The sequence below is a fragment of the Equus przewalskii genome, chromosome 18 (assembly GCF_037783145.1).
Source record: "Equus przewalskii isolate Varuska chromosome 18, EquPr2, whole genome shotgun sequence".
Lineage (NCBI taxonomy): Eukaryota > Metazoa > Chordata > Mammalia > Perissodactyla > Equidae > Equus > Equus przewalskii.
The window spans coordinates 10,463,041-10,481,375 of NC_091848.1; the positions used below are offsets into that span (position 1 = coordinate 10,463,041).

The window sequence follows — 18,335 nt, forward strand, 5'->3', positions numbered from 1 at the left end:
GTAATATCACAAAAGAAAACTCATATATTGCAATATTTTAAACTTGACTTTCAAAGTAGGGATGAGTAAGCTGAACTTACCAGCCATGCAATTAATGCTCTTTCTTTAAATCAAAGATATTTATCTAAGACCAGTATAACTCTACAAAAAAAAAAACCTATCTTCTGATTATCAAATAACAAGATCATTACCAAGGACTGCAGTCTATAAAGTCGGAAGGAACACTCAGAAGCAAGTGAAAATGGTCTATGTACAAACACACTACACTGCATTCCCATCTACTTGCCAAATAGTCACTTGTGGGGGTGGGAAATTTTCACATATTGTCAATGGATTTTGAAACTCCCCAAGGACACGATGCTTTCCACTTTGGGATTTCCCTTGACAGCCTACTGATTGGGTTTATGCTTCGGAGTTACCTGGAACCCTCTTTGAATTTTAATTCTTCCAGGTCAGATGCCACTTCTTGCTAATATACTTCAAACTAAATGGTAAACTGCATTTTAAATGTAGTAAAATATTTTTACAAAAGTATTATGTTGGATAATCCAAGAAAATAATTTAGAACGGTGCCTGGTATATAGCAAGTATGCTAACAATGAGAATAATGACATTCTCACCTTGTGGTAGGCAGCCACCAAGATGGCCCCAATGATTCCCAGCTTCTGTTATGCATGCCCTCGACAAACCCCTTTTCTTGAGCACAGGCTGAACTTAGCGATTTGATTCTAATGAACAGAATATGGCAGAGGTCGTGGGATATCACTTTCAAGATCAGGCTATAAAATACTTTCACTTTCATCGTGGATTCTTGCACACTCTCTAGCTCCCTCTTGGATCTCTTGGTCTGAGGAAGCCAGCTATCATGTTGTAAATTCCATGCTGGAGCTGTGGAAAGTGCTATGGAAAGGCCCAGATGAGTGAGATTGGAAGCAGATCTTGTAGGACCTGCCAACAATCACATTAGTGAATTTCGAAGCAAATCCTTCAATTCCAGTCAAATTTTGAGATGTCTAGAATCCTGATCAGCAGCTTGATTGCAACATCCTGAGAGAGCTTGAGAGAATCACCCAGCTGAGCCCAGATTCCTTTCCTGCTGAAACGGGGAAATAATATATGTTGTTCTAAGCCAATTCAGTTCGGGGATATTTTGCTATGCAACAGGATAACAGACAGATTTGGAAGTGGGGTGCTGCAGTAACAAAAAATCTAAAAGGCGGGAGCGACTCTGGAACTGCGTAGTGGGCCTTAAGAAGAGTAAAACTGCAAAGTGCCTTGAATACTTTGTTCACAGAATTTTGGACTTTGAAGGGATTGCTAGTAAAGGCATGCATGAAAGTGAGGAAAATTCTGTTGGAAACTGGAAATTATGTAGGGCAGAAGGTTTAACAATACCCGCACTTATGTATAGTTACATGACCTGCAGTCACGTGCAGTTACACGAGAAGTAAAAAATGTACGGAATGAACTGGGTGATTCAGCAAAGGAGATTTTCCAACAGAGTGTTGAAGGTGCTACCTGGTTTCTTCTTGCTGTATATAGCGAACTGTGAGGAGATAAACTGACAGAAGGACTACTAAACCAAAAGGAGGCAGACTTGATGGTTTTGAAAATTCTCAGCCTTTCTAGACAGCAAACAATGCTAAAATTAAGAAACAGCTTTCAAGCAAAAATCAATTTCAGGGAACTGTCCGAAGAAAACCACGGTCTAAAGCTGAGACTGAAGGCGTGGCTTCTGAACTCCTTGGTAAGACCTTGGAGATGTGGTGTCTCAGAGTACTACTCAGTCAGATCATAGGATCTTCTAAAAGTTTAGGGATGTGACTCACAGATCCTCTCAATAGGACTTGCGGAAGTTAAAGGGCACCGTCTCTCCCTTATCTCAGCAGAAGCCCAAGGTAGAGAAGGATTTTTCTCCAAGAAATATGTGGGTGTGGTTTTTGTCCAATAGAGTGAGCCCCAACAAGTTTCAGAGGAGATCCACAAAAGTTTCGAGAGGATTTCACTAGCAGGAACACTGTCAATTTGGACTGAAAGGGACTGAGATGGTACTAAATGAAAAAAGGCCATAGATTTCAAAAATTCTACTGGCAAAAAGCAGGCTGAGAAAACCCAGCTGCAAACACATGCTCCTTTTCATGACAAAGGAAGGGTGACTCAGAGAATGGAACAAATAGCCCAAAACGTAGAATAAAGAGCTGTGGAGAATTATTCCTACACCTGGAGACCTCGTCAAGGAGCATGTGTCTAGATGGATTTCAGAACTGCTATGGACCAGTATCTCCTACATACCGTGTATTTTCCACTTTTTTGAACAAGAATATTTAGGCATCTTATACCTGTACCACTGTTGTACGTTGGCTGTGTTGAGGTCAGCTATCTTGACTCTTTAGTTTCATAGATCTACAGATGAAAAAGAGCTGTACTTGAGAAGCTGTACTTGAGGAATTACACTCTAGGAGCTTCACCAACACCCAGATCAAACGTGGATGACTCCTGGATTTTGAGGTGATGCTCACCTACACAGTCAAGAGGATTTATTTTTCATCATCTCATAAAAGTGATGTCTGACATCTGTTCAATTTAACATATTTTATAGCATCAAACCTTTAAAAAGGATATAAAGTCCTTTCAAAAACTCTCTCTTGGGCCAGCCCTGGTGACCTAGTGGTTAAGTTCAGCACATTCTGCTTTGGCAGCCTGGCTTCGGTTCCCGGGCACAGACCTACACTGCTCTGTTAGCGGCCATAGTACTGGCAGTCCACATACTAAAAAAAAATAGAGGAATACTGGCATGGATGTTACCTCAGGGTGAATCTTCCTCAGCAAAAAAAACCACAAAAAACAAAAAAAACCCTCCCTCTAAATGTTTGTCAATAGGTTGAGATGAACATGAACTATAGATTTATAATAATGAATCTCACTAATGTAAAACAATAAATTGTTCTACACTAAACAAACGAATCAAGTATTTAACAGCTGCCCAATTTTAATCTATGTTTAGAATATTTATTTTATAGCATCATAGCTATTGTCGAGAGCATACAAGCAATGTTAAAGCACTCTTAAATATCCTGATTTACAGATTTTTTTGTTGTTTGTAACAAAATTCCACTTAAAGAGGGGCTTAAATGAGTGGGAAATGGGAAATGGGATGTTTGACTCTCCTAAAATGATTATATATTTTTCTTAAATTCACTTACTCTCAAAGAAAGGAAATGGTGTCATTCAAATGGTCTGTAATGCCTTATCCTTCAGAACGACAGCACATCTTTTACTTTTCTATTCACTATCTATCCTATTGTGACATTTTAAATATGAAAAATAGTTATAGCAATATTTTTTTAAATGTCATACTGTTATAAAGAGCAATCTATTTCGTGCCCATGTCCCTCCAGGCTATGAGCCTATTCAGTGAGGCTCCCTAGCAAAGGGCAACCACTGGCATGTCCTCTGGATAAGCACTCACAGGCCAGTGAAAACAAAGAACACAAATCTGACATTCAGAAATACACAACATTGTTTAAAAATAGCAACGCCCATTTCTGCTCAGAGAAGCCGGTGCTGCTGGCCTCTAGAGACGGCGAGCGCGGGGGCGGGATGCTGCACTGCCCTGGAAGTCCGGAGGTGCAAGCTCCGTGCTCAGCTTGAGACACATGGTGAGTGATTCATCCACTTCAGGATTGTTCTCTTAGCTGTAAAATTTAGTGTCTGTATCAGATATGAGCAGTTAATGTGTTCCGAAACTTCGGACATGCAGGTACTCCAAACACGAGTTCTTCCTTTACGCGTGCAAAATCTGTACAGGGACCATGGGCTACCAAATACTCGCGTTTTCCCCTAAAATAAACTTCCCAAAAGGAAACTTTAACTACTATCTTGTAAATAAAAAATCTGACTTACATGGCATTAATGGATGGTAACTGCAAAATTTAAATGCAACAAAACAAGAAACAACTATTAAAACTCTAGCTATTAGGCTGTTGGCTGCCTGAAGTCTGCTCTCTTTGAGAAAAACAAATGAGCAACTATATCTAGGAAAGAGATTCTGGCATTAAACTGAGAGTTCCTCCTTGACTTGTCAAGAAAACACTGAAAGGGAATACAAAAGGGTGTTAAGTTTTTTATTACGTGATTCAATGCTATTTTATGCAGCATGTGGATACGACCTAAAACCAACTGCATTGTCAACCAAAATCACCTTCTGGAACAGCAGCAAATGTCCTACAGTCCAAAAAGGCTACAGCAAAAAATACTCACACCTGTTACTTCTGTTTCTAAATTTTATCTTGAATCCTCATACGACCCACCTAACCTACTTTTTCAAAACCATTAATATCGTCATGAGAGACGCTAAAATAATTTTGAGGGCAATGGAGTACAATGGAAAGAACACGGGCTGGGACGGCACATCAGGGTTCTAAGCCCAGTTTCATTAGATTTGGCCTTGACCCTGCAAGTTCAGTAACCCCTCTGAGCCTCAGATCGCTCATCCACATTCAAGTGCTGGTGTCCCCGTTAGCTGAGAAAATGCACGTCACGTGCCTCATGCCACACCTGCACACAGTAGATGCTCAAGAAATGTTATGTATTTAAAATAATTCAATTCCTTCAAATAAATTCTCAAAATTCCATTGAACGAAATTCACTTCAGATACCAGTGGCTTGAAAGAAAAACACAGTTTGCCATTTTTCTTTTATAATAAAGTTACATTATATATAACTTTCACTTCCAAACAAAGCTACAAAAACCCACAAACCACTGACTGACGAAAGCCGCAAAACCATTCTGTCCTCGATGATAAAACGAGAACACTCAGTTGTCAAAATGAAAAATAGTAACTCTTCTTTGCTACCACGTAAAGCGCTTTCAGATCTTTTCTTCCCTAAAAAGGGTCAACAGGGTAGAAAAGACAGTGAGAGGGTCTTAAATCAAATACAAGTTTCAGCCAAGTTAGGCACACAGCTCACATTTGGGCCACAACTAATCCCACTATTACCTACTTGATGTGGTAAATTGTGGGCAAGACAAAAAGGAGCCCGATGGCCCAATGCTAATCCAGTCACAGTAGTCCTGTCACCTAATAAATGCAGCTGTACTGTGCTCCAGGATTTGTGCTAGGCACTTCAGATGTGTTAGTTCTAATCTACACAAGCATGCAAGACAGATATTGTTATCCCCAATTACAAATGAAGAAGCCCAAGTTCAGAGGTCACTTGCCCACTCTACATAGCTCTTCTGGTACACACGAGAGTTGCATTCAAACCATACCTGATGCCAAACCTACTCTCCCTTCGCTATTCCCTGTTTCTTTCCTTTTAGGGCATAAAGATGTGAGGCAGAAGCTTTCTCCAAGCTTTGAGAAGTCATAAACTGATATTAGTCCCCTCTTCTCTCTCTTGCTTCTTCTGGCTTCTGTCAAATCCTTTGCATTTGGGTCCACAGCAGCTTCAGTCATCATTTCCCCAACTCAACTCACTCATTCCTTAGGGCATTCACACCTGGTCCTGTGGCCCAGCCCTACAAAAAGTGGCCTTGGTAAGGCAGGAGAGAATTTGAAAAAGTCAAGGTAAGGCTTCCAAGCTACCTGGGAGCTAAAAGCTCACTGATAATGAACAATTTCCTCACGGTCAACCAATATTGCCACGTTGCAATTTACAGGGATGACTGAGGCAGACACACCGTACGGAATCATATATATTTGCGCAAATCGGATACAGTTAACAGATTGCTTCATTAAGTCAGATTTTCAAAAATTATCTAAAATTATTTTTTATTCAGGGAATGAATTTTAAGGCGGGGTTTTACATACAAATTTTACATACAAATTTTCATACAAATAAAAACTACTGAACTTAAAGAGAATTTATTTCTGTTCCATTTTTTAAATGAAACAGAATAAAAACAGCTATTTGATAAACATCTCCTTTTAACTGCAAGATATACTTCAGTGAAGATGTCCATTTAATAGACGGATCTAATTGACGTTTCTAAGTCCTCACTTTACACTTGGAAATGCCTGTCCCTAATGCATACTACCCGCACTTGTGGGGCTGAACTACGGAGGTCTGCAAACACTCTGCTGTACATGGGGGTCCCCAAGAGTCCGAAACACAAGACACTCGTCTGAGCACTGTACACCAGCTAACACTCCTGATCCTCGTGACAACTTATTATGAGCACTATTATCCTGATTATTACATATGATGAAAAGGAGTCACAGAGAAGTTAAGCAACTTGCCCAGGACCACACAGCTGGTAAAAAAAAAAATAGCAAGAAATCAAATCCAAGTGCTCTGACCCCTCAGCCTGTATCCACTACACTTCACTGCGCACCATATCATAGAGGCACATTTACAGGCAGATTAAAATATCACATAGGTATAGATCTACCATAGAGCACCCACTTTATATCAAGAACTGGAGAAGAAAGAATAAAAAAAGCCTGGCCCTGAACCGAAGAACTTTTGTTTTTAAACAAAGCAAATTTAGGGTAGGTTGAAAACAAAGAAGAATCCAGTTCACAATATGCTGTGTTCATGCCCAGGCTAGCCAGCCATCCTGTGTGCAAGGGACACACGATGCAAAGGCACAACTAACTTAGATAACAATGCTGCCCTTAGAAGCATCAAACTTGTTTATTCTGCATAGTTGTAATACACTGCTCTGGAACAGGAGCATAGGAAACACGATATAAACCTTTTCTTGAAGGTTCCTGGTCATCACTGGGAAGACCAAGGGCAGGGCTGCAATAATGCAATCCGGTGTTTCAGGAACGAGGGGCTCTTTGCCTCTACTTTTTTTCAACTTCAAAGAGTCCTCTCTCCCTCCCAGGTCTTATTACACAAGGCCACTGCCTCTCTAGTCGTCACCTGCCTCCTCACCTGATGTGAAGCAAGGAGAGTTAATCAGCAACCATACTAAGTTCCAAATTTAAATTGTCAGCAAAGGCCCTCGTCCGGGTTAAAGTACTTGGATTTCGGCCACTTTACCCATTTTCTTTGATGTTCATTTAGGTACAACAAAAGGAGGTGCCTGGCTCTAAAACCAAATTCCACCAACTGCAACACTGTACCCATGACAAACCTGAGACGAGAAAGAGACGAAGCATTTTACCTCAAACAGGGACTGCGATGATAGTAACAGCTAATCTTTAATTAACAGCACCTACTATGTGCTAGGTGTGTGCTAGGAGCTTTATAGATATTATTGTATCGCACAATACCTCTATGAAATAGGTCATTCTGATCTCCATTTTATAAATAAGAAAAATGAGGCCCCAGTTCACACAAAAAGTTGCAGGGCTAGAATTTGAATCACATGCTCTGGTAAAAAAAAAAAAAACCTCAATGTCTTTGCTGCCAAGGAGGTAAAGTGAATGTGTGAAGTGGCTCAGTTTTATGATTATAAAGCTGTGCTTCTCAGCCTTGGCTGCACACTGGAGTACCTGGGGAGACTGCCAGGTGCGTTCCACCCCCACAGACTGTGATTTAATTGGTCTGGGAGCCGCCCAGGTGATTCTAATGGGCAGTCAAAGCTGAGAACCAGTATGTTCAGACACAGAAAATGGTGCACGGCCTCCTGAAAGCAGTTTTTTAAAAAATGTAAAGGTTGATTAAACACTGTGCTGTTCAAAGGCTGTAACTACTGTCTCTGCCGCCAGTATGTAACCTCTGCCCCACTCCTCAGAATAATTAAGGTACAGTATGAGTGGGACACAGCCAGCCCTGGTGGTCTAGTGGTTAGGCCCCAGTTCGTTTCCTGGTCAGGGAACCACACCAAACATCTGTTGGGTGTCATCCTGTGGTGACTGCATGTTGCTGTGATGCTGGAAGTTACACACCAAGTTATTTCAAATACCAGCAGGGTCACCCGTGGTGGAGAGGTTTCAGCGCAGCTTCCAGACTCAGATAGACTAGGAAGAAGGACCTGGCGAAAAAACTGGCCATGAAAAGCCTGTGAATAGCAGCAGAGCACTGTCTGATACAGGACCGGAAGGTGAGAGGATGGCACCAAAGACCAGGCAGGGTTCCGCTCTGCTGTACACAGGGACGCTAGGAGTCAGAATCAACCAGATGGCACTGACAACAACAAGTGGGTGGGAGACAAATAAACAGGTAAACAGGCTGGCAGACATAGAAATTTGTTTTTAGTGGAGGGGAGGCTGCCTAGTCTTGGAACTTCCCCATGTCACCCACCGACCACCATCTCCTATTTATGGAACAGTTGTACTGCAAAATGCACTTTGAGTTAAACATTACCTACTTTCAAAATACTCTCTGGAGTACAACCCTTTCTTAAACTGAAGATGACCTAAATAGGTTCACTTAACAAACATACACCTTCAGATTATAGGGCCAAACTACTTAAACATTTCAAGAGTCATATTTTTTAAAGAAGGCAACTCATAATTTACTCTGATCTTAATCCAAGCCGGGTCAAGAGATCTCACGTAACTAAACAAGTCTTAACAACGGAGTCTAATGCCCTAAAAACAAATCTATGCAGGTGGTACATGGCACTGCTGAGCAAAATGTCATTTGTCATTGGAAAGGGGAAGCAAAAGCTGCATACCATCAGAAAGTCTTCATTAAATAGCCTGCAGATGTGAAATCCAAAATAAACGCTACAGAAGTCAATCGTGAACCCACCAAAAAGAAGAAGAAACTGTAGCCTGCTTGGGACATAACTTCATGCATAATCACACTGTAATTATTGCAGCAACACAACTCAAGAGGAAATGGCAAAAGAGTATATCAAGAAACGGACTTTACGCGCCACTCATTCAAACTACCTAGAACATTTTTTCATCTCCTGCTGCAAAGCAGATGTGGGTGTTTTTCCCCTCCCCAAAGCCCCGGTGCATGGCTGTATATCCTAGCTCTAGGTCCTTCTAGTTCTTCTATGTGAGCTGCCACCACAGCATGGCAGTTGACAGATGGGTGGGGAGGTTCTGTGACTAGGAAATGAACCAGGACCACTGAAGCAATGAGTGCACAACTTTAACCACTAGGCCATCAGGGCTGGCTTATTTGGGTATTTTAACGGTCTCCTATTACCATTTACCACCATTCTCCCCCACTACCACCACCAAGAGAAGGTAAATAAAAGGAGAACAAAAACCTAGATTGATTTTTCCAAATGGCATACTGCAAATAAAGGCCATGACTCAGAAATCAGGGCCTCAGTCAATGAGTTCCACCACCGGCAGTTGAGTCAACTGTGTTATTCGGGCAAAACATTTTGTCATTACTTTGGTTTTTTTCAAAAAGCAGAGACAGAAAAGTGAAGCCTGAGAAAGCGGACAAAAGCGTTTGGGATTAATAGTCTCAAAGTTCAGGCTAAGTTTGTTTGTTGATTGAATAACTCATATGAGTGCCAGGCACTGTGCAGGGCTGAGGATATATTGGTGAACGTGACAGCGCCTGCTCTCGTGGGTCTCCTTAACTGAGAGACCGAGGCACCAGCCTCATAGAACCCACCATCCACACCTCTTCCAGCCATGTGTGTGAAAATGCAGTCGTGCCACTCTACAGTTAGACAGCAAGTTTTCCCTTTGGTCTAAAGGCACTGAACTTCACAGGGAAACTTGCTGGTACCTTCTAAGTAAGTAAATATCCATACTTGCATGCCAACAATAATTCAGGGGTAAATTTCAACAAGTTTAAAGAAACAAGTTTTAAACCTAAGATGGTATCAAAACAAGTTTTCCCTTTAAACCAAGCCCAGCTCGCATATTTTCACTGCCTGTGGCTATGCAGCTTCAGGAAGCTAAAAATACTCCCGTACTAAGTTGGGAAGAGCAAAGAAGCAGCAGCAATCAGCCGTACATCATTTTCTCTCACTTAAAAAAATTCTTTTACTAGAAAACACTCAAAATAGCTGAAGCAACGAAAAGGCATCTGTTTTATATTTGTATACACATACACAGACAGAAACATCCATCCAGCTTGTATCTTCCTAGTAACATGAAATAAGTATATTTGCATTATCAGCAAAGACCGTCAATATTTCACTACTCACAGCTTTTTGCTATTATTCTTTTGGTTGGAGAGAGGGCTGCATAAGTGAAAACTAGCCAGGAGTACAAGTAAAAGCTTTCAAAAAATATGTATAGCATGACTATGCTCTTAACAAGACCACATGGTGCTTACTTTGCAGTCATGCATCATTTATGTTTCTGAAATTTACATTAAAGGAGATTCAAAAATAGAAGGAGAGGAGCTTTAAGTCTTTCTAAAGGTCTTGCTCAAGTTGTGTTTGCTGTGTCTGGCAAAGTGAAAAACACAGTTTTGTCCTCTTGGACCTCTCAGGGCTAATTGTAAAACACACACACCCCTCTACCTCGGTGAAAAAAACTAAAAGTTACTCAGGAAGACAAATAAACTTTTTTTTTTTTTTTCCCCAAAATATACCTGCAGGATGGTAAACAGCAGTGGTGTGGATTTCTCCAACATCTCTAAACTCACCCTATTAAGTCAACAGAAACTAGCAGGTCTACGTTCCACGCGACTGGGCCATTAGTTTGGGCTGCTGGATCATGGCTTAATTTCCCTTGAAAAAACAGCCCAGTTTGAGAAATCTCTGCCAAACTCCCCATTTCTTAGGCTACTGACAAAGTCAACTGAAAAGCAAATACCTAGAAACCAGGAAACCATGTCCCTCCGGGATGGGCTGGCAGGAGCGGAGGGAGGGCTCCCGGTTTGCCTGCCCGGACTGCAGCTGGGCCTTTGACAAGCGCTGGGGTAAAGGGCCCCTTGCGCACCCGGCCGGCCGACGCCCCGCGGGCCCAGGGGCTGCTGCCACCACTTTCAAACGTAACCTCCGGAGGAAGCGGGAGAATGGGGATGTCATGGCCCCATCATCTCCCAGACACTCCGGAGGCCCGGCGGCCCGGCTCTGATGTCCCTGAAGGTCAGAGGTGGCACCCGCAGCGCCAAGGGCTCACCGAAGCCACTTTTCCAGATGCGCGGGAGGCGCGGGGCAAAGTCAGCCACTGGCCGCGCACGTCCCGTTAACCGTACCTTGTAACTGGGCGGAAAGGGACTCCTGGTGCTGCTGGTACTTGAGCGCCACCGCCTCGGCTTTCCGCAGCTGCGTCTGCAACTCGTAGTAGAGCATCGCGCCGTAGAGGAAGCCGACCACCACGGTGAGCAGCAGCAGCGTCTGGAAGATCCGCTTCTGCTTTCGGGAGCACATCCCGTTTCCCATAGTCCTGCCTGGCCCCCGCGCCGCGGCCGCCCCGCCGCCGTCCCGTCCCCGCTCGGTCCCCCGCTCGGCCCGGGCGAGCGCTCAGCAGCGGCCGCCGCAGGAGGGGGCCGGACGCAGCATGAGCAGGAGGCGCGAGACACAAAAGCGGGGCCGGAGGGGAGGTGACGCCCGCTCAGCCCCCGCGCGACGCGGGGCGCGCGGCCATCCACGCCGCCGGGGCAGCCGCCGCCGCCAAACTTTTGCGAGACTGGCTCTCCGCGGGTGCCCGGGCCCCGGAGGGGGCCCTCCGCATACTTCTGAGCGGGCTGTCCGCGCGCCGGGCCCCGCACGCCGCCTGCCTTTTCCCTCCTCCCCACTTTTTGGCCCGGCTGTCCCTGGAGTCCCGCCCCGGCCGCTCCCCGCCCCCTCGCGGCGGCTCCCACTGCGCGACTTTGTTGCCACCAAAAGGAGGGGGTGCGCGCCCAACAAAGGGACCCGGGCTCCAGGCGGCCCCTCAGCGCGCGGCCCAGGGTGGGTGGATGGGTGGGGGCCGGCCGCCCCGGCCGGGTTTGGGGGACAGCGGACCGGTGTCACTGATGAGGCTCCCGAGCCTCGGCAGCCGCCGCCGCCTCCCACCCAACTTACGTGTCACCCACGGCCCCGCTATTCTGGCCAACGGGATTCCGGGAGGAAGTCCCACTCGGGCTCCCCGCTCATTGGGCCCGTCCGAGCCGCCGCTCCCTCCCTTCGGGGAGGCACTGCCGGGCTTGATTGGACGTCTGCGTTGTCCGTCCGGCCCCGGGCCGCGCCTTCCCTCCCCCCGCGGGCGCCGGCTGGGGGCTCCGTGGCCGCGCGACCGCCTGGTGCCCGGGGCGCCCACGTGGAGTGCGGGTGGTGGGGAGAGGCGGCGGAGCGAGGGCCGGGGAGGTTGGAGTGCACTGGGGACGTGTCTCGGCTTGCAGCTGGGCGAGGTACTGTGCGCACGTGTGTGTGGGTTTGTGTTCTAGCACTCGGAGCGCACGTGGGGAGAGCACTACAGTGTTGTAAGTGGGAGAGGATGTATGGGAACAACTGTGTACACTCCACCGAGTACCCTTTCTTTCCCTCCCTATCCATGGGCAGATGCTGCGGACACACGGGATAGCTACATCGTGGGCGCAGTCTTCGCAGTAGAACCAGAGATGCCTTGCCCGCTGAGTCTTGCCCCATCCAGCGTACTAGGGTGGATGCGTGTGTGCCCACAGATGGCAGGACGCGAGTCAGGACTCGAGCATGCTAGCACGCTAGACTTACCGCTCAACTGCCCGCGTGGATTGGGGAAATCAGTTTGCCTTTGGCAGAGAGGAAAGAAATGATCTCATATTTTTTCCCTGGCTGCAAAGAGAATAATTTAAAAAGAAGTCTTACAGGCTGAAATGAGCATGCATTCATTTTGTCATACGTATTGTTTCATTGGTCGCAAAAGTACGTCAGTTACATTGCTAAATTACATTTTAAAGTCCAGCAAAGATTCCCTATGTAAAAACAAGTAAACAAACGTAATATCCACAAATGTCTTCAAAGAAAATCTGTAGTGCTTTTGTTCTTTCTGTGTACTTGAGGGGGGAAAATTGAGGTTATGCATAAATCATCATTTTATTTCTGCCCTTGACCTGAATTCTCAGAAAGTAAATTTAATTTCTCAGATGCCTCAGTAGTGTGGAATTTATTACATACTCCATAATTTTAATGATATAGCAACTGGATTTTAGTCATCACTATCACTAATGGCCAGTGAGTGCTCAAAATGAGGGTAGAGCTGTTTAGCCAAGTACAAACAAGGCAGTCCCTGATGCAGATTTTTTTTTTTTTTTAAGGAAGATTAGCCCTGAGCTAACTGCTGCCAATCCTCCTCTTTTCGCTGAGGAAGACTGGCCCTGTGCTAACATCCATGCCCATCTTCCTCTACTTTATATGTGGGACGCCTACCACAGCATGGCGTGCCAAGTGGTGCCATGTCGGCACCCCAGATCCAAACCAGCGAACCCAGCCCCCGAAGTGGAACATGGGAACTTAACCCCTGCAACGAAGGGCCAGCCCCTGATGCAGAATTTTTTCAAGTGGACTCTGAAATTAAAGGATGCTAAAAACCGTAAAGTAAGTTGAATTTACAGCCTGTGACATTTATACTGCGGTGAAAACTAAGTGTGCCTGGCATGTGCTTTTCCCTAATAAATAATAATTTACATTATATTGCTCAAAATGCTTTCATTTACAGATACGCTGTCTCACTCATCACAGCCAGGCTAAGTATTAGGCTTACATTTTAGTAAATAAAGACACCAAAGCTTATCAAAGTGACTATGATAGCTCTGGGACCCTCTGGGTCATGCACAAAGTTAGGAGCTCAGCAGAATTAGAATCCACGTCAGAATCCTCCCCTTTCCATCTCTTTTTCTTATAGAAGCCAGGTTCTCATTCTTTTTAAACTAGTCTATTTAACAAATTGTATCTGGTCCATTAAATGAGAACCAAGTTTAAAAAGCAAAAGATCTAAAGAAGTTTTAGAGTTTTGTTCTGTCACGTAAATACTATATAGCCTGACTTGTTATTGAACCTACTTCTGTTTAAATTTCCCTCTTTCTGTCTGACTCTTAGAAATTGAGACTGGATAATTCCTGAAACCTTACTAGAATTCCTCATAACTAAAAATTTTTACCATTGTCAGTGTACAGTTTGCTAAATAAACTCTTCCTCCAAAAAAACTACCATAACTGCTCTGGAGGAAATGAAGGTTTACAGCAACAATTGTTCCTGCCCCACACTTGAATAAAAAGTTATCCTAGCCACAAAAGAAAAAGAAATTGTACCAAGGGTTGGAAAATTATTGCTCATATCTTACACAGTATGCAGTATTTAGTTGTATTTCAGAATCTTTGGGAAATTCATATGCTTCCGGAATACATGATTACTCATTTTCAACCTCTGCTTCTTTCCGATCTGATTGCAGACTCCGAAGGTATTCTTTGCCTAAAGCTGCTGGCTGACTGCAGAATAATAATAAATACAGGCCATAAAACACAACTCAATATTTTAGTCATAAAATTTGAAGGAGAACAAAAATTATTACCTGAACTTATCTATTATTTCAAATTCAAGAAGGGTATGTAGAAGTACATAAAATCACTAATGGCAGTGTCTTTATAATATTACTTTCCCAAAGTGAAGTATGCTGCCAGTTTCTTGAAAATATCAGCACAGAGCTTTTGAAAGGCCAACACTGGGGAAGCTATCCGGGGCCTATAAACTGAATTTGCCTAACATTGCCTTTGGGTAGAGCTTGTGATAGATGAGCTATTTATGCTGGTCTTGCTAGGTCTGTTGTAAGTTTATTTTATTTTTGTTTCTTTATCACTTAGAAAATACTATTAGACAATTATATTCCTATATGCCATATATTTAACTCGATATAATTTAAAAATTGTAAGTCCTGAGGAATTTCACCAATTTAATATTTTATTTCTAAGGCAGGAAGAAATTAACTTAAAGAGATTCAAGGTCTTACATTTGAGAAGGGCTAAGGTAACATTTGGAACCTTAGTATTCTCTCCAGTTTTAGTAAATTTGTCATTTCAGTAAGATTTGTTCCTTTTCAAAATAGAGGACGGCAAGAAAAATACAGTTGAGGGATACAGCTGATGTATTATTTGTAAAAATAGATAATTTTAAATTAATAATGTTCAAGATGCTAGAGTAAATAATTTCCATTGTCTGTGAAATTTTTCATTTAAATCTCGAATTGAATTGAATTGAATCTCGTTGAAATTAATTGAATCCAGTATTTTTTAATTTGCAAGAGAAATCAACACTTAAGAAAAGATAATGAATGTTAAATAAAATTTTTTAAAAATTTCTAACTGTGTGTGGTGATGGATGTTAACTAGACTTTTTGTGGTGATCATTTCCCAATAAATATGTAACATATCAAATCATTATGTTATCTGCCTGAAACTAATATAGTGCTAAATGTCAATTATATTCAATAAAAAAGAAATAAAATTTTAAGCGGTGTTTCAGTATTCATAAACCACAGTTTTAATTTTTTCATGTGGAAATTGCTGAAATCAGCTATCCTTTTTCCTCTAGGAAACTTTACTCATTATCTCTGTTTTTTTTTTTTGCCACTTCACCATTTGCTGTCACTTAATTAACACACACTCTTGGCTGCTTGCCACCTATACCTAACCTGTTTGGAGGGGTAAAGAAACCTACCTTCAAGGTATTCTGTCTTTTTGAAGGTTCTGTGAGAGATATCTGGAAACTCCTTTTTCACAAAATTTTGCTAATTACCTGGCGATAATTGTTAACAGATTAACAAAGTAAGAAGTAGCTGAACGCACAACAAAGCGATGGAAGCTCACTCAGTTTGTCTTGCTTTGGTCTGTCTCTAAACTGCCAGCTTGATCATTTTGAACTATTCAGAGTTAAAGGAGAGTAAAGGGGAAAATAGATGACTACCCATTATTTGTAAAATGCTTTTCAATAAGAGAAACCTCACCGTCAGCACCACCAATAAATATCTTTTGGACATAGACTACATTGATAATGGAAGAAATGATCTAGAAGGCCCTACTTGCTATAAGATGTGTAGCTAAACTAAAGACACAGGAACTATCATTTCAAATTCTTTAACAGCCTTCTAAAGCAGGACCATCTAGCATACCCTAAACTCTTCCAAATTCTAAGGTGGGACAAGAAATTATTTTGAACTTGTTGCTTAATGTTTGTAATAGCTAGCATGTTTAGTTTCCTAGGAATGTTAGAATGAATAGAAAGGGACCATATGTGAGACTCAGAAGAGAAGTGAGCTTCCCAAATCTTCCGTTGGCTCCTTCAGGCAGCTTTTCACTAGCTCGCTCCCTTCAGTAACTCAGAGACTTCAGGTAAGCAGAGACCAAGGAAAAGATCAGTGGCCAATGAAACATGACGTTTTTAATGTTTCCCCCCAAACATATAGTTTATTGGATTCCTTTGTATAAAAGACATTCTTGGTTTATCCACAACCATTTTAAAGAGTTAGTATTATAATTTTAATATGTTATATGATAGGTATTTATAGTAACTTCTTAATTACCATGAAACATGGCTGGTCATGGTTATGGTATATCCAATGCTAAACCCTGGGTCAGAAGTTCAACATTCAATTTCAGAACTATTCTTAAGGGGAATCATAATCTGCTTCATAAACATTCTTTATGCTCTGGTTTCCAGGAACATTTTGAGTCAAAACAAAGGGACTATCAATGTGTTTACTTAGAAATAAAGTAGGGCAAACTTTCAAATAAAAAATAATAAGAATCAAGTTGCCTCAGCATTAAGTCCTGCTCAAATTAAAATTGTGAAATAGAAACATTTGTCTTGGGTTACTCTGCTCTTTCTTGTTCTATTCTCTAAGTCAACTCTTCAACTCCTGGCATCCAACATCCTAGTTATCCCCTTTGGTTTCCCAGAATCCTCATCTATGACTATGCCTGTCACACCCCACCACCCACTCACATAGACACACACGAGACTTTCCTACTTGAAGACAAAGTACAGTAATCTAAAATCATCCTTCCTGAAAATGCCTATTACCGTCCTTTCCTTTTCTTCAAGTAACCACTTAGTTAAAGGAAAGCAAATTGGATATATTAATTAATAGGAAGATATTAAAGCATGCATTATTAATTTATTATTCCTCTCAAGAATTTTGTGGGAAAATATGTTAAATCAAAAGACTGACCTCTAATGACATAATCTTAGACAGCCTGGTAAGTAAATGAGTAATAACTGTGGATAGAAGCATTTGACTTTTTGCCAATAAGTTCCTGATTCTCCTGCCCAGTTTAAAAGGGTTAGAAACATTTAAAAGGTGACTCAAGATGCCTGCTGCCAGGGTACAAATCCCACTTAAGTCATGAACTATCTCTAAGGTCAAGAGTAAGTCAGTAACTGTTTGAACCATTAATTCTCTCATCTATGAAATGGAAGGGGTAATCTTGTCTGCCCTGACTAGCTCCGAGACAGTTGCTTCAGAGAAAATAAGCCCACAGGATTCAAGGGAGAAGCAAAATGCAGACTTCATTTAAGTAAAGTTGAACGTCATAGCAGTGTTTGTTGTCATTCACCTAAATTTGTACATTTCTGGAAAACTATAGTTGATTTTTTAAAAGATCAGCTTCAGCTACCTAATTTAAAATAATTTTCCAATCATTTTTATCAATTGAGCTTCTTTCCTTTCATGGTTGTGAAGGGGTAAATTATGACTTTAAAAGAAAGGAATTTTCTTGTAATACACTTATTCAAGCCAGATTTCTAATTCCTGGGTTATAATTATGGACTAATGTTTTCATTATGCTTTAAATCTCAACAATTTTTTGTCAGTAGTTACTGTGTGCAAGGCCCAACGCAGGGAGGGAAGTGGAAGGCAGGGGATGTGATGATGAATGAACCACGGACCCTCTCTGCGAAGAGCCTGCAGATTTGGTACTTATTTGTTTAAAGGCTAAATTGAAGCTCTGGTTGGAAACTAAATTTCTCAAGGAGAAAGCAGAGTGAAGAAAGAAGAAGCCTCATGATGCAATCAAGATATTTCTAGAAAAGGAGGCCTCTTAGACAAGGCAATTGGGACAAGCTAATCAGTAGAGCCAGTAAAAGCTGGGAAAACGGAAGTGATACATAGACACTTTGAAACATGTAAATGTACTTTCCTTTAATTCTCTTTTGATGTGGGGCCAAGGCCTTTGCTTTACATGTGTATCTGTTGTTGGTTGGAGCTCAGCTTCATCTTTTAAGCCATAGAGCATCATTCAGATTTCAGCTTCAGCTTTGTAGAATGGTGCTAGAACTTAAAGACGCTTGCATGCTAAGGTGATTCCATATAAAATATCTCTAAATTTGAAGGATTTTTTTCTTGGTCTTGTTTTGCACCTAATTGACTGCAATTTCTCTTTAAGCTACCAGCCATTGTGGAACTTTTCCAAAGCACTCATCTTAATTTTCACAGAAACAACTCTTCTTTTCACTCTCATATTAATCTAGTTTACATAATATTTGATTGTTACATAATTAAAACAGCAGGTGCAATTACATGAACAGTTTTTAGAACAAACCGTTGGTCTCTGCT

General features: G+C 42.2%; 1 protein-coding gene across 13 annotated transcripts in view; it reads right to left on the reverse strand.

The window, feature by feature from the left end:
• The window catches only part of GOLIM4 (golgi integral membrane protein 4), a 74,655-nt gene extending 62,797 nt beyond the window's left edge, over positions 1-11,858 (reverse strand). For all 13 annotated transcript variants that reach the window (XM_070582320.1, XM_070582319.1, XM_070582317.1 and 10 more), the window contains exon 1: positions 11,026-11,858. In XM_070582320.1, the coding sequence (XP_070438421.1) occupies positions 11,026-11,212 (187 nt within the window). In that variant the 5' untranslated portion in view covers positions 11,213-11,858. The remainder of the gene's footprint in view (positions 1-11,025) is intronic.
• Positions 11,859-18,335: the final 6,477 nt, after the last annotated feature.